At 44.9% G+C, this 15,526-nt stretch overlaps 1 protein-coding gene across 2 annotated transcripts in view; it reads left to right on the top strand.

Moving 5' to 3' along the window:
• LOC137430029 (visinin-like protein 1) overlaps positions 1-15,526 on the top strand; it is a 109,871-nt gene that overhangs the window by 47,595 nt on the left and 46,750 nt on the right. For both annotated transcript variants that reach the window (XM_068120502.2, XM_068120501.2), the window contains exons 2-3: positions 8,815-8,983; positions 9,881-10,096. In XM_068120502.2, coding sequence (XP_067976603.1) covers positions 8,822-8,983; positions 9,881-10,096 — 378 coding nt within the window. In that variant the 5' untranslated portion in view covers positions 8,815-8,821. The remainder of the gene's footprint in view (positions 1-8,814; positions 8,984-9,880; positions 10,097-15,526) is intronic.

Consider the following 15,526-nt stretch of genomic DNA (forward strand, 5'->3'; position numbering starts at 1 on the left):
TGTTGACTACGACCAGAGAGGAAGTCTTTTGGGTATTTTGGGTCTTTCTCTGGGTTATTTTGGGTCTTCAGGGTCTTTTCAGTCTTTTGGATATTTGGGGTCTTTTGGGGATTCTGGGTATTTTGGGTCTTCAGAGTCCTTGTGGGTCTTCTGCCGCCTTGGGGTCTTTTGGTTCCTCTTGGTCATTTGGGTCCTTTGGGTTGGTGGGTCCTCAGAGTTGTTTGGATCTTTTTGATCCTCAGAGTCTTTTGAGTCTTCAGGGTCTTTTGGGTCTTCGGGATCTTTAAGGGTATTTAGTGGTACTTTGGGTTATCATGGTCTTTTGGGTCTTTAACAGTCTTCAGGGTATTTTGGGTTTCCAGGGTGTTTTGCGTTTTCGGAGTATTTTGGGTGTTTGGGGTCCATTGGTTATTCAGGGTCTTTTCAGTCATTTGGGTCTTCAGGATATTTTTGGTCTTTGGGTTATTTTGGGTCTTAATGGTCTTTTGGGTCTTTAACAGTCTTCAGGGTATTTTGGGTCTTTTGTGTTTTCAGGGTATTTTAGGTCTTTTAACCGGTGGACACACAGTCGTGTTCCAACCCCCGCTTTAGCGGGGAAAAATGGCCTTAAACCGATCGATCATTCATTCATGCATTCATTCACACACAGTCGTATTCAAAGATGGCCCATTAAACTCCCCATTCAAAACCCTCCTAAAGCACTACTCAAAGCCTTTAAAACCTACCCTTATGAAGGGGGACAGACACACACACACACACACACACACACACACACACACACACACACACACACACACACACACACACACACACACACTGTGTTGTATATGGTATGTATGTGTGTATATATATATATTATACACACATTTTATGGAGTGAGTTTTTGCGACTGCGGGATTAATTTATAGACTACTTTGCACACATGAGTGAAACCTGTACTTTGGCAGTGCAGTTCATTGAAAGCAACTGAATTAACCCTTAACTCGTGATTGGATTATGTAATTTTCATTGTCTGGAAGCAGATGTCCAGTTGGTGTGGTCTTATTACAAGTCAAATGTACAACTGCGATGTTTGGGAAATATTTCTTACCATAAAGGTTGCCTAAGGGGTTAGTCATTGCGGTTTGATGAGTCATTGTCAGCACATCTTGTGCAAGGTGTGAGTCATTGTAACATCATCTTACTGATTCGTATTTACACAACTTTGAAAGATTTTTGTTTAAACTTTTTAAAAAAAAATTTTTTTGCAAACTTAAATATTTTAAGCTTTTGATACTATATTTTAGCAGTGGGAAAACTCCTCTACGATATATATCATTGGTTTTTTGATTATTCAGAAATCTCTTGATGTTTAGTCCTTCTAATAAAACATTGCCAATGATCCAGCGGGTCGGCGGAGAAAGGAGAGTAATATATTGGGATGCAGGATGCATTCCCTCTTGCAGTTACTCGTGGCCAATGAATACCTGCTGTGGGGTTATGTCCCAATGAACTCCAATTTCCCCTGTTCGCCAAATGCTGCTGGAATTTAAACCTCCAAGGTAATGAGGTCGAAAGGGCAAAATGGCCAATATGTTGGGTTTTTTTTGTTCCATAAATTTACAAAATGGATCTCGCATGAAGACGAGACTAAATTATGAATAAATCAGACTATGGAGCATTTGGGGCCGAAATATGGTGGCGATCGGGCCTAAGTGGCGTGGATGCTTATGATTTGCGACTTATCACTGTTAAAAACATACAAGTGCAAACACAAGGAGGCAAAATGATAAATGAGCAGATGAGGTGGGGGGTAAATTAGCGAGGAAAGTTCAAGAAAGCAAATCTATTCCCTGGAGCAGCATGCAATTCATTTGGCGAATAATCATGCAACATGAATGGCATTTATTAACACGTGTTTCAATTTCCAACAACTATTAATTCGCTAAAAAGGACGCACCTCAAGAACAAGCTCAATAACTTATTTTCATATTGCTTACAATATAATTGTTGATATTTTAACAATCTCAAATTAATGTACAGTTTTTAAAGTTCATTTATCTGAGATTGAGACAAAATGTATTGAAAATTAGCAATTGACCATTTCTTTCTTTGGGGAAAGGGACCTTTATTTATCATTGCTGTTGCGAGTTAATACAGTGTTCCGAATGTGAATGTGCACGCGCTGCTTGCAATGACACGACTGTTGTGTGGATGAGGTTTGTGGTTGATGAGTGGTGATGCGTTCATGAATACCACATTGCACTTACTGCAAGCGTCAAAGCCAATGCACATGCATGGTTCAGGTGAAAGCACTCCTCGTACATCCCCACGCTGCATACAGCTTTCCTTTTCATTGCACGTGTGAGACACATACACCTCAGTCAAAATGTATTGATAACACTGAACCACTGAGCAAACAGCGTTCTGCATTATTGTTATGTTTATGAGGTTGGTTTGTGGTGAGAAATCATTTATCCCACGGTATCTTTAGCAAAGTGGAGTTGAGCTATTGCCAGCACCCACTCCAAATTCATGTCACTTTCAGTCAAACGTCAGGTTGTTCGGCATATATATATATATATAATATCAAAATACACCTGGTCACAAGTGTGCCTCATTGACCGGGTCCTCAGTCGAGGACCTCAACATCATCCCGTTTCGGTCCTTCAACCTCCATATGGTCAGTTAAGGTGGGCCAGCAGGGGTACATATGCATCCACATGCAGCAGCTACACCTGGATGTGTGTGTGTGTGTGTGTGTGTGTGTGTGTGTGTGTGTGTGTGTGTGTGTGTGTGTGTGTGTGTGTGTGTGTGTGTGTGTGTGTGTGTGTGTGTGTGTGTGTGTGTGTGTGTGTGTGTGTGTATAAAAGCCAATCATACATACCGCCACCCCCAGCCAGTGAGAACACAGACTACAACAACAAAACCGCCTCCACTCCCAAAATCCACAGCCCCTCGCCCACTCACTCACACACCAAAAATAACAACAACCAACCGACCACCTACCCTTACAACATGCACCACTCAAACAAAAACACATTCATGCCAAACTACACCCACTCCTACAACACACACACACACACACACACACACACACACACACACACACCTCGTCTTTTTCATTTATGTTCCTCACAATTCTAGCTCTCTCTTTTATACACACACACACACACACACACACACACACACACACACACACACACACACACACACACACACATACACACACAATTAATTGTACAGTATCGGTTGTTCCTAAACTTAAATATAAAGAATTTAAAGGATTGTTGTAAATGATGTTAATCAAACATAGTTTCTCCACCTAAAGCAAGAACCTTAACCTGTAAGCAATTGACTAAGTTTCCAGACTGCATGGATCATCAGCTGGGCACCGTTCTTCCTCGAGGTTTCGATCCTTTCAGCCCAGGACCTCTCCAAACGGCGGATCCACAACCTCGATCATGGATCCACATCAATAGATGGTACATCAGTAGATCCACAACCTCAGTTGCGTCCAGACAGTCAGTCAACCCATCAATGCACCAACATATTGCATCGCACATTTGCTACAGCTCAATAGGTAAACTATATTTGAGGTTTTACATGTAATTAATTCTTTAGTTTCTTTTAACTTGTAACATCTAGCCGTTACTGTACAATTAATTATATTGTTTGTGGTTTTCATGCTTTGAAATGTAGTTGAACAAACATAAAATGTCATATAAATGTAGTTTAACAAACACATTAAAATCACATCAACAAAGAATAAACATATAAATATATGAGAAACAGTATAGTGGATTTTCCACCAAAAGATGACAAATCAGTGGGAGAAGCCTCACCAAAAGAAATGTCAATCATCACACACATCTCGTTTTTTCATTTCTGTTCCTCACAATTCTATCTCTCTCTTTTACACACACACACACACACACACACACACACACACACACACACACACACACACACACACACACACACACACAACATTCGCACATCTCCATTTCTCTTCCACGCTCATTCACTACCCCTTTTGGGTGAAATGAACCACCACCCACAACCTCAACCTATACCGTTCGACGTGCCTCCATAAACTTCCTCCAAATCCAAAGTGAGTCTTTCAAGGCAACATGGGCCACTCTGTCACACATCCTCCTTCTTTCTGTCCCACACACTCCAAGCTGAGCAAGAAATGCAGAAAAGGATTTGCCAAAACACCCTCTACGTCTATACCCCAGCTCAAATGGCTGACATGAAACTCGCCAACCCTTCTCCCAGTACTCTGCCTCCAGCTCAGTGTACGTTCCTTTCTTCCTCTTGTGCACCTCCTCCATGTTCTCTTCCCAAGGTACAGACAATCCCCCTAAGATGACCTGTCTTCTTGCACCTGAACAGCTGACAATGTCAGGCCGCAACCTTGTCACACAGATCTCCTCTGGGAATACCAATACCAAATCACAAACCTGCTCACCACATCCTCCATCCTCTCTGCATGCCCAATCGTAATATCATACATTATCAATGGCCACAATACTCGTGGCATCAATCCAAACTTCAAACGCCACAACTTCAACTGACCTGGCAAACCACATCCATCAATCCTCTTCAAACCTCTCAAAAGCTTGTTCCTCACTTCCTCCTCCATCCTTCCCACATCATTAAACTCCACTGTATACCATCTTCCCAAACTCTTCACAGGGGCTTCTGTCAATGATGGAACCACCGCCCCTCCCAGCTCAAACCTGTGCATGTTATCCACCACTCCTCGCCGCACTACCACACTCCTCGACTTTCTTGCTTTAAAGCCCATTCTTGCCCACTGCATCAACCTTTCCAGTCATCCCAGTACCTCTACTGCTGCATCAGCCGACTGTTGGACAACTGTCAGGTCATCCATGAATGTAAACATCGCTGGCAACCTCTGACCAGGGGCTCGCTCCACTTCTTTCCCTTGTCCACTCACCGCACGTATCGACAACTCCGTAACCAGCACAAGCAAAATAGGGGAGATGGTACATCCCATCGGGATCCCCACTTCCTACTTCTGCCACTCTGTTACATAGGACTGTGTCGCAAACCGCATCCAAAACTGATCATAATATGCCATCAAAAAATCCTTAAATCTCTGTGGCACCCAAAAGAAATCCATGGCATATCTGATCAAGGCATGCGGTACTGACGCTTATGCATTCTCGAAATCCAGCCATACCACCACAACATCCTGCCTTTGCCTCTTTGCCTCCTGTAACACTTGCCAGACCATTCCCGAGTGTTCAATGCATGCTGGTGATCCTGGTATTCCTGCCTTCTGCACAGAACCATCCGCAAAACCATTCTCTCTGATAAAGCCTGAGAGCCGTGCCGCACAGACACCCATAAACATCTTCCCATCTACATCGAGCAATGATATTGGTCTAAACTGCTCAAGCGACACAGCCTCCTCCTGCTTTGGATTATAAACTCCTTCCGCCCTACTCCATTGACTGGGCACCACTCCTTGCCTCCATTCCACCTTCAGAGCCTTCCACAGATACTGCCTGATGCCTTCACAACTCTTAAACACCTTGTATGGCACTCCACTTGGTCCTGGAGCTGATGCCACCCATGCCTTCCTGAAAACTGCCTCAACATCAGAAATCTTTGGCTCTGACAAATCAAGTGGAAGACCTGACTCTGTCGGTTTCACCAAACCTTTGATGTCCTCCAGCACTTCGTCCCTCCTTGTGTCTGTGTACGTGACATGCAGGTGACCTTCTAACTCTTCCTTCGGTACCTTCAGTACACCAGATCGAGACTGCTCTGACAGATTCTTCATAAACCAAAAAGTATTCTCAAAGAACCTCTTTGTCTTCCTCTGCCTCTCCTTTCTTCGCCTCTTCATCCTTTGCACTCTCTTCAACTTCACCAACCTCACCCTCATCTGCTTCGTCAACACCTCAAGCCCATTCCTCTCCCCTTCCACTGCCCTCTTCCATCTTCCATTCAAGGTCCTCAACTCCATTCTCAACTCATGGATCTCCCTCTGTCTCCTGCTCAAACGTGCCTCCTTCTCACCCCTCTCTACACACTCTTTCACTCCAAATGTGACACGCACATACTCAAACACAATCTCATTCATCTTTCTCAATCTATCTTCCACCCATCGTTTCAACCTCTGAAGCGCCCCACACACCACTCCACCCAACCTCTCCCATACTCACCTTTCGCCCATACTTGGCCATCTCACTCCCCTCCTCACATCCTTTACCTGCTGAAGTACAACACCAGGATGTACAACACTGTGGTTTGCTATCTGGCTGCTTCTCCTGGTGGTATGGACCAACCATGTAGATGTTTAGCCCCTACACAGTGAATGTTCTCTTACATTAAGCACAGGTACCTTAGAGTGGAAAATTAAATACTCCCGTTTTTTTCAATCTGTGACGTTTTTACTCAATTGATCACAGCATCCGACAAATGTCCACAGGAGTCGCACACAGGTCCAGGACTGGTGGCTTTGGAAATAGCCCACCTTTCATAGGATTATTGGAACATGAAGAAAAAAAGAAGAAGAAATGATTCGCAATAAATGTAAATTATACGTACGACTTTCATCTAAGTATCTTATTTGGGTTTGAATTGATAAACTGAACCGGTATTTTTTTAATGAAAGGTGGGCTATTGGTACTGAGATTGTTTGCGAAAGACTAGGCCATTTGGCCATTTTCTGGCAGGCAATCCATGGTTATGCGTGGGTGGTTCCTGGGCTTGCTGGGTTCAGCTAAAATTCTGAGCAGACATGTTCAACTGACATTGTTAACAACGTCATGCGTAGGCGACATCATGTGCTTGTGTATACTGCTGTATGCTCTGTGGGTTTTAAAGTTGGTTCTCAATTTCTCTGTCTTAGGCATTGTGCAAAATAAATTTTCGGGAAATGGAGCTTTCCTTCGGGTGCACAAACGATGGCGCAGCAGATGAAAAAATGCCATCAGCTCACAGTCGGTCAATCAAGCTGGTCCAGCCAAAGAAAGCGAAGCGGTGATAGAAAATGTAGAGAGCGCAAGTTGAGAGAAGGAAAAGCAGAAGAAATGAATAAAATAGTTGTTATTCCGCTCTTGTTTTTATATGAAGGTATTGAGGTTGAGGAAAGCGCATATAGACAGGGGGCAAATGATCAACAGGAAAAAAATGGATCAAAGGAGAAACAGGGGGGTGACAAAGAAATGGGTGTGCAGTGTGAAAGCACAAGAGAAAGACCTGCAGCGGAATGGTCGTAGGAACGGTCTCAGCGGCTCCGATTAGATGCCAGGATTAGTTCTCCACATGCATGCAGGCCCGGGTAAATTTGGAGTCTGACTTGCTTCTGAGTGGAAACACTGGTCTTAATGGAAGCAACGATTGCAAAAGTATTATTCTCTTGTGCAGTTCTTATCGGTCATTCTTATTACGTTATTTGGTCTGCTGATAATATTGGACCGATGGAAGTCGGTCTTTCGAGCTTGGCTGAGACTTTCAGGCCTTAAGGGTATGCATATTGAACAAATGGAAATTAATCTATAATCACTGCAAGCATGATGAAATGCAGGCTTGTTCAAAAAATTTCTAAAAAAGGCTCACCCGACGGTCTTCCGGTAGCTTTGATTTCTTTGTGAAAATCTACACTGCAATGTTAGGGCTCACCTCATGGCTCGTGGCACTGTTCAGCTGTGAAATTGATCTGGATGATAATGAGCTTTGAAAGTCACACTTTAGCGTGTTGTGTTTCTCTCGGCTCTGCACAGTGTTAACAAATGGGTCACTTTAAACAAATAGAATAACCTTAAGCATTTGTGCAAATGAAGAAGCCACAAAGTTGTCTCCTTTAAAACAATGATTCCTCATCACACATGCACTGATACACTTGCACATAAACCTGCCTCATTGACACATGGCTACAGACAGAGATAATCAGACAAACCCATCATCCTGTACTCTGTGTCTGAAGTATTTTAATTCGGACTTTAAATGAATGAGTATATGAGGTTTGAAGGTACCCTTATCAATCTATGGAGGTACACAATGAATCGTTGTGATTATAGTAAGGTACTTAAGCCTTGGGTTGGCTTAGCGGTTAGGGTGCCGGCTTGGGATCCTTGGATCCTGAGTCTGAATCCCGGTCGATCGCTGAATTAACGCCAGGGGGGTTGACTCAGCCTATCATCCTTCCGATGTCGGCAAATTGAGTACCAGCTTGTTGGGATGAATGATTCTGGTGTGTACTCCGATTTAGAATAGGTACACCGTATCCCTGCTTGCTGGGATGAATGATCCTGGTGTGTACCCAGATTTAGAATAGGTACACTGTATCCCTGCGTGTCTTAAGACGTGATTAAAGGGCTGGCGTTAGGAAGGGCATCCGGGCATGAAAACATTGCCTCAAAAAGGGAACCATGATGATTGTCATGGGGCCCGCAAGGCTAACCCCTGCTCTGGCAGGGAAAATGGCCTTAAAAATGGGAATTTTTATCGTATGGTACTTGAATATTTGCTCGACACAACAATACAATAAATGAATGCTTTGAAGAAAGGGAGCGAAAACTATAATGAAAACAACCTTTAAAACATGAGACATGTCGGAATATCTCAGGAGAGGCAAAGGTTGAGTGATTTGTGGCAATGGTGTTTGTGGAAGAGGATGTGGAATGGGACTGAACGGATGTGGTTTGTGGTAGTTAAGGATCAGGGCCATATGGTGTATCGTATCCAGCTGTTCACTATGCGAGTATCGAGATATCGGTGTGACTTCCTGAGTGCTATTTTTCCACGTGAACTGAACTTGTTGCATGCCATTTTGTTGGGAATATTACGCAGAGACGCCATGGGGAAGCAAAACAGTAAGCTTGCTCCAGAAGTGCTCGAAGACCTTTCCAAGAACACGGAATTCAATGAGCACGAGCTGAAGCAGTGGTACAAGGGCTTCCTAAAAGATTGTCCCAGCGGACGGCTCAATCTTGAGGAGTTTCAGCAACTCTATGTCAAGGTATTGGCTGTAATTTCACTGAATTCGCACCAGACGATTCGGCAACAAAATGTCTTTGTACCGAAAATTTGCATCACACCCATCTTCGATAACCTATGGTATTCTTTATTATTCCCAGGATTATGAGTGTTGTCTTGTTAAGCTGTAACTGTGTTATACAATGAAATGTACCAAAGTCAGTTTATTTGAAAGATTTTTTTCGGTTTTTGCAATTCATGTCATTCAAAAGGTTTCAACCCATTTAGCATGAACGTAAAAACTTTAACATGAAAGTAAAAACTGAGTGGAGGGTCCTGCATTATGTGCAGGACCCTCCACTCAGACTCGTATACAAACAGGGGAAGAGATAATGAAAAAAGGTGAGCGAATGATTGGAGGTGAGCAGTGAGCTTTCCAGGAAGCCAATCTGTATAATTTGAGATGATCATTTAAGCTATGTAAATTAAAATATTTTCCCAAGAACTCGATTTCGATTTCCATCTTCCTTTCCCTGTATTAGTAATGGTTCATTCGGAAGTTTTCAGATCAATGTTTTTTGAAGGGTAAGTTAAGGTTGGGAATGACGCAGGATTGCAATGGGGATTCATCTTGATATACCTTTGGGAAGAGCGACATGAGGCTAATTTTGGAAGAAAATAATTATGAGATGAAAAAAGCAATACACAGTCATCTGGCAAAAAAATCCTCATTGTGACTCTCTAGGTCTAGAGGGTTAAGAGGATGCAATTCTGGTTTCCAGATGATGATGATTATGATTATGATGATGATGATGAAGTCTCAACTCTTTCGATAACCACACATTGCCATTTATTTGTGAAGTTCTTCCCTTTACGATGGCAATTCTAACTGCAAGTCTCTTCCTCCCTCCCAATCCCCTCGACATATTGAACGTCACAGTTTTTTCCTTATGGTGATGCATCCAAATTCGCACAGCACGCCTTCCGTACATTCGACAAGAATGGCGATGGAACCATTGACTTTCGAGAGTTCATCTGTGCACTCTCTGTGACCTCACGCGGGAACTTTGAGCAGAAACTCAACTGGGCTTTCGACATGTATGACCTTGATGGTGATGGCTACATCTCACGCAAAGAGATGTTGGAGATTATAGAGGTGGGTGCATTTCAATCGTCTCCCTTGCCCATCCCTTCTTCATTCCAAACCCATTTCCATTGTTAAAATGTTCTATTATATACTTTGCCCACCATTCATCTCAATCTTCATGACAGCCCACTATGAAGCATTTACGTGCAGCAACCTTACTAAAATGGTTCCTTAATAGAGTAAATCAAAGAATAGAGTAAATTCTTCATTCTTTTCTCCAATAGAGTAAATCAAGTAGTGTATATATGTATATATATATATATATATATATATATATATATATATATATATATACACACATGTATATACACATGTATATACACATGTATATACAAATCCAAATTAATGCATACATATATTCAAGGAGATATGAGCTGCCAGCTAAGTCAGGGTGGTTGTAATGTCACTTGCTCCGCATGGTACAGCTTGCGTGGGTGACTTTCAGTGATGGTGCTTTTCCTCTAGAATATTCAATTTGTAAAATCATTGTGTGATGCATGAATTTGAGTCGTAAAGTTATGGGAAACAAGATGCAATAGTCTAAAAAGGACCAATGTTTTACACTTTACAATAAATTTGTGTGTATCAATTGTAAGATACTATTTCCATACTAACTATATATTGTCGCGTCCCCGGTTTTAAGACCCCAAGAGGTCGAATGACCGAAATGAGCTTTAACTACCGCGGCGTGTTTCGAACCTTGGCGGGATTATGTTGTCGCGCGCGTGGGGCAAGGTTCAAGGCCTTATCTGATCAGAAATACACGGGGATATTCCGAACCCACAAAACAAAGAAACGACCAACACAAAAGTGAAATTCAACAAATATAAATTTATTTACAGTAATGTAAAAGACAACTAAAGTTGAGGTAAACTAAAATTCCTAAATGAGGGACCCTCCACTCAGACTCGAATAAAAACAGGGGAAAAGATAATGAAAAAAAATGGTGTTTGTAGTGCCGGCACTTAACGTGGTTGTTAAAGCGAGGGCGTCGAATGAAGCCAGAAGCACAAAGTGACCGGCAGCCGCGCACTGGAAAATCGCCAGATGGCAATTAGTTCCTCTTAGAGTCGTGACGAATGTGAGGTGATTTCATGTGGCCGGTCCCCTTTCGCTTTTGTCTGCCTCTGACCGACGTGCTAAGAGTTCCTCAAACCGCCGACATATTCCTCCTCCTCACAGGCGCACATGCAACCAAAATCGCACCAGCACAACCCATGCCAGCACGACCCAAAACCGCACCAGCATGACCCAAAACCGCACCAGCCCACCTTCCACCAAGGGACCGAGACAAAGAGATTGACAGGATGGCTACTTCTTCCTCCGTTACTATCCAAGGATTCACGAAGGACGCAGCACAACCACAGCCATTTGCCTGCGCAACCAAGACAAAATGAGAGGAAGATAGGGAGATGCGGTTGCCCACAACAAACTCAGAGAGGGAGAGAGAGAAAGAGAGAGAGAAAGAGAAAGAGAAAGAGAAAGAGAAAAAGAAAGAGAAAGAAAGAGAAAAAAAGACCAACTGCCTCCAATGAACGCCAGGACCAAGACATCAAAAATGGCGAGACCACGTCCCTTTCCCTCCAGCTCTCAAATCTTCCACGCTGACGTCACACACTGTCCAATCATCGAGCGCTACTCAATCATCCCATCGCGCCTCCACCAATCATGAAGGCTGGGGCGTGGCCTCTTCATTACGAGTCATCAGGGGTCAGAGTCTAGTCGTCATTCGGGAATGTTCAGATGACATCAGGGTTTCCTTGCCGATCGGGAAATGCTCTTTCTGTCGACCCTGACAGCGCCGTGAGCGAATCAGTACATTTGTTATTGTTGTTTTACTGAGCCCTCAATTTCCTGGCTGGCCGAATGTAATAAAACCAAAGGGAAGACCATGGGAGGCAAATTACACACTGGGGAATTAATCCTTAAGCCCTAGAATTAATTAGCACAATGCCACACCCCTTATGGCGACATGCAAACACTCTTATCCAGACAGACGGCCTACCCATGTACATTGAGATGGCTTAGCAGCATACGGAGCATTCTAATCTACACATTCTGAACTTTCTTCAGGTATTTCATGCCTACCCACCACAAACGTAACAATATATATATATATATATATATATATATATATATATATATATATATATATATATATATATATATTGTTACAGATACGACTTTGATGGTATGGTGGGCCGAGCGGGATGGCCGCCGTATCCGTACAAGTTACCCCGATTGCACCCGGGGTTGACTAATCGCGCTATGCTGGCTCAATAGGAAAGAGAAGACACCCGGCTGGGTTATAATGACACAATACGACACCAGGGGTTCAGTTCTCAAGTATATTCGTACGGAAAAAGGTTAGATTACAACTACAAGAGGGACAGCATAGGAAGACAGGCACTTAGACACACTCTTATATTAACCCTAGACAGACCACAGATAAACGGGACAACGCTGACTCACACGGGATTTGATGGCAAGGAAAGCGGCAGTCGATGGCTCAGGTGCACCTGGCTCAGGGACAGAATCACGTACGGTGGTGTCCAGCAGATGCGGGGAGGTATCACAGCGCTTGTGGGTCGCGACTTTGGTCTCAAGCTGGGGAGGTCGCTCAGCGCTCGGGAGGGTGGCGTCTTGTCCTTCCAAGCTCGGGGCGCATCTCACGTCACGTCCGGCGCGGGGCCGCGTATATCCGGCGGGGAGTGACACGCCCTCGGCTCGTTAGCGCCGCCCCAGATGGCATCGGCCCATGGCTTCTCATTGGGTGCGGGGGTTACCGGCTCCGCCCTTGACGAGGGGCCGACAGGGAGCCCCTTCGTGGTAACCCCGTGGAGCGCGTGGTCAATGGCGGCTAACCGAGCCGGAAGGAGGACGCCCACTCCCCATGCCGTCACCGCGCCGCCCCCCTCTTTTGTTGTTGTTGTTGTAGTTGGCGCTTCTTCATGGGGAAGAGATGCGGAGAGGTATGGGGAGGTCCTAAACTTCCTAACAGGTGCCATATAATCACATTCTGGTGCAACGAAGAGTCATAATTAATGGAAACAAGTCCTTAACTGACATAGATTAAGAATAACTAGCAAGATGTCCTATAATTGTCTACGTGTGGTGCGGGGGACCTGGGCACGACATTTAATGGGGGGATGAAGGGGAAGATCGGCTCTAATGGGTGTTGTTTACAGACAATGGGACTAGGGAATGGGGTAAGGGAGAGTTGGGGAGTATCGGAGAAAATAGGGGAATATTTACAAGCGGATATGGAGGCCAAATTCCATATTCGCAACATTGCACCCTTCTCTACCCTCGGGGCGTCCCGACCCGATAAATCTTTACCTACTTTAGTGTGGCACGCAATGTAGTTCCCTCTACTATTAACTCTACCCTGAGTGCGACAGTTTTATAGATATTCACAAATGAGTAAATATGTCCCCCTGCGACGTTGCACCCTTCTCCTCTCAGAAACACACCCACAGGATAACCGAATCCGGAAAGAATTCTCAAACTAAACATACAGCCGGTAGGGAGCATTATTTACAAGACTACGCTGATATCTACACTACGATCCAGGACCTGTCTTTGGAGGAACACATGCAGATGTTATGCATAGAGAGAGCGCGCTTGCCAACATCGATACACCAACCCACGAGTGCTCTGTGGCCGACGGCCTTTAATAACGTGCAGAGCACCCTTCCCGCGCATCAAAAGCACCACCCCACCACCAATCGGTGCAGTCACCATTGTTCATTGGAATAAAAATAACTTCAACAACCCCTAACCCTGCAGGTGTCTCTTGCTCTTCTTGTGGTGCACTTGGTGTTTAACTAAAAGTGGTTCACCTGTATGGCATAGGTGCCACGTTGACCCATAGGTCCATCCCCGGGTGGTGCTTGGCCGCAAACGAACTGCGGTCCATTGTGGGTGGCCACAAACATTGCGGTCCATATGGTGTACCGATCCAGGCAGCGAACAGCGAAAGTGCAGGCCCACAACTGCGTCGCCAGCACCTCTCTCTCCTCTCTCTCTACCCCAAAGCCAGATCCTCGGAGGTGGGAGACAAAAACAAGACAAGTGAGCAAGGTGGTAAGGGCGCAAAAGTGCACGCAATATAAGGTAATGCACACTGGGGGCACATGGGAACCAGGTGAGACAGGTACGTTCCTATCGTACGCCCCCCCCACCAGGTAACCTACATGGCCCCTCCCTTACCCCTTACTGTATCAACAAAACACAACACTACCCATAAACATCTACTTTACAAATCCACAAACATCCCTACTGTCTTCCCCGTTCCTCCCATATACCAAATTCGTCTTCTCTCCCTCCTAACCAATCAAATTTGCCATTTTCAACTCTCATCAAAATTTGCCATTTCCAACTCAACATCAAAATTTGCCATTTCCAACTCAACATCAAAATTTGCCATCACCAATTCATCATCAGTCCCTCCTAGGGAGGGAGAGATGGAATCACCCCAATGTCTCATCCACGTCGTGATGCGTCTCACAAATCCAACAGCAATTCTCATTTCTGCAACACAAACAAAGAAAACACAGGTGTGGAGTCATCATCATCACCACAGGTAAGTGGCTGCGTATGGTGCGACAGGTTCATCAATCCTAACTATTTCCTAAATGACTTTAACAACTTTACACTACCCGGGGTCTTTCTCCGGCCAACCCATTGGCCCTCTTACACTATGGGTTCTAAAAACCAATTCCCATTGACCAAACTGTGGCGCTCTTCAATTTGGGGTCTCACTCCCCCGATTCATCTCCCGGTGCCCTCGTACAATTTCTGGGCTGCGACGTGTACCTCTCCCAGTGGGTCTACCCACCTGCACACCTCCACCACTGCAGTTGCCTCCGAGCTTACCTGCTCCTTACCCTAACCTAACTACCAGGGGAAGGCCCTCTGGCTCTCTCCCCACTCCGTGCCCTCTCTGGCACTGGGCTGCCCGATCCACACCCGGGATCCTCAGGCACCCACTCACAACTCTACCGGCTCCCAGAGCCCACCTGCGGCCTCACCTGGCCGACATCCTCACAGTGGTGGAGTGCCCAACCAACTACACACACTAACAGGCTACACGCCCAGCCATTTCCACAACACTAATGCACCCATTCACAACACCATTCTGCAACCGCACCACAAATGCCAATATTCAACCACAATTTACCTGCACCCTCTACCTAACACTTACACTACCCGCCCCGGGTGCTCGTGAAAGGGGGTCCACTCTTCCCCCATCCACACCTTCGCACCATGCACACCACTCCGTACCACTTACTCCAACTCTCTCCACACACCTGTACTTGCACACCTGTGCTCTCACACCTGGTGCCACCTGCACCCTTCTCTCCCCAAGCGCATTCGCGCTGATCCACACACTCACTACTCATACACTGCTCCACACACCTGTCCAGTTGCACACCT

The sequence above is a fragment of the Myxine glutinosa genome, chromosome 6 (assembly GCF_964187855.1).
Source record: "Myxine glutinosa chromosome 6, kmMyxGlut1.1, whole genome shotgun sequence".
In the NCBI taxonomy this organism is placed as follows: Eukaryota; Metazoa; Chordata; class Myxini; order Myxiniformes; family Myxinidae; genus Myxine; species Myxine glutinosa.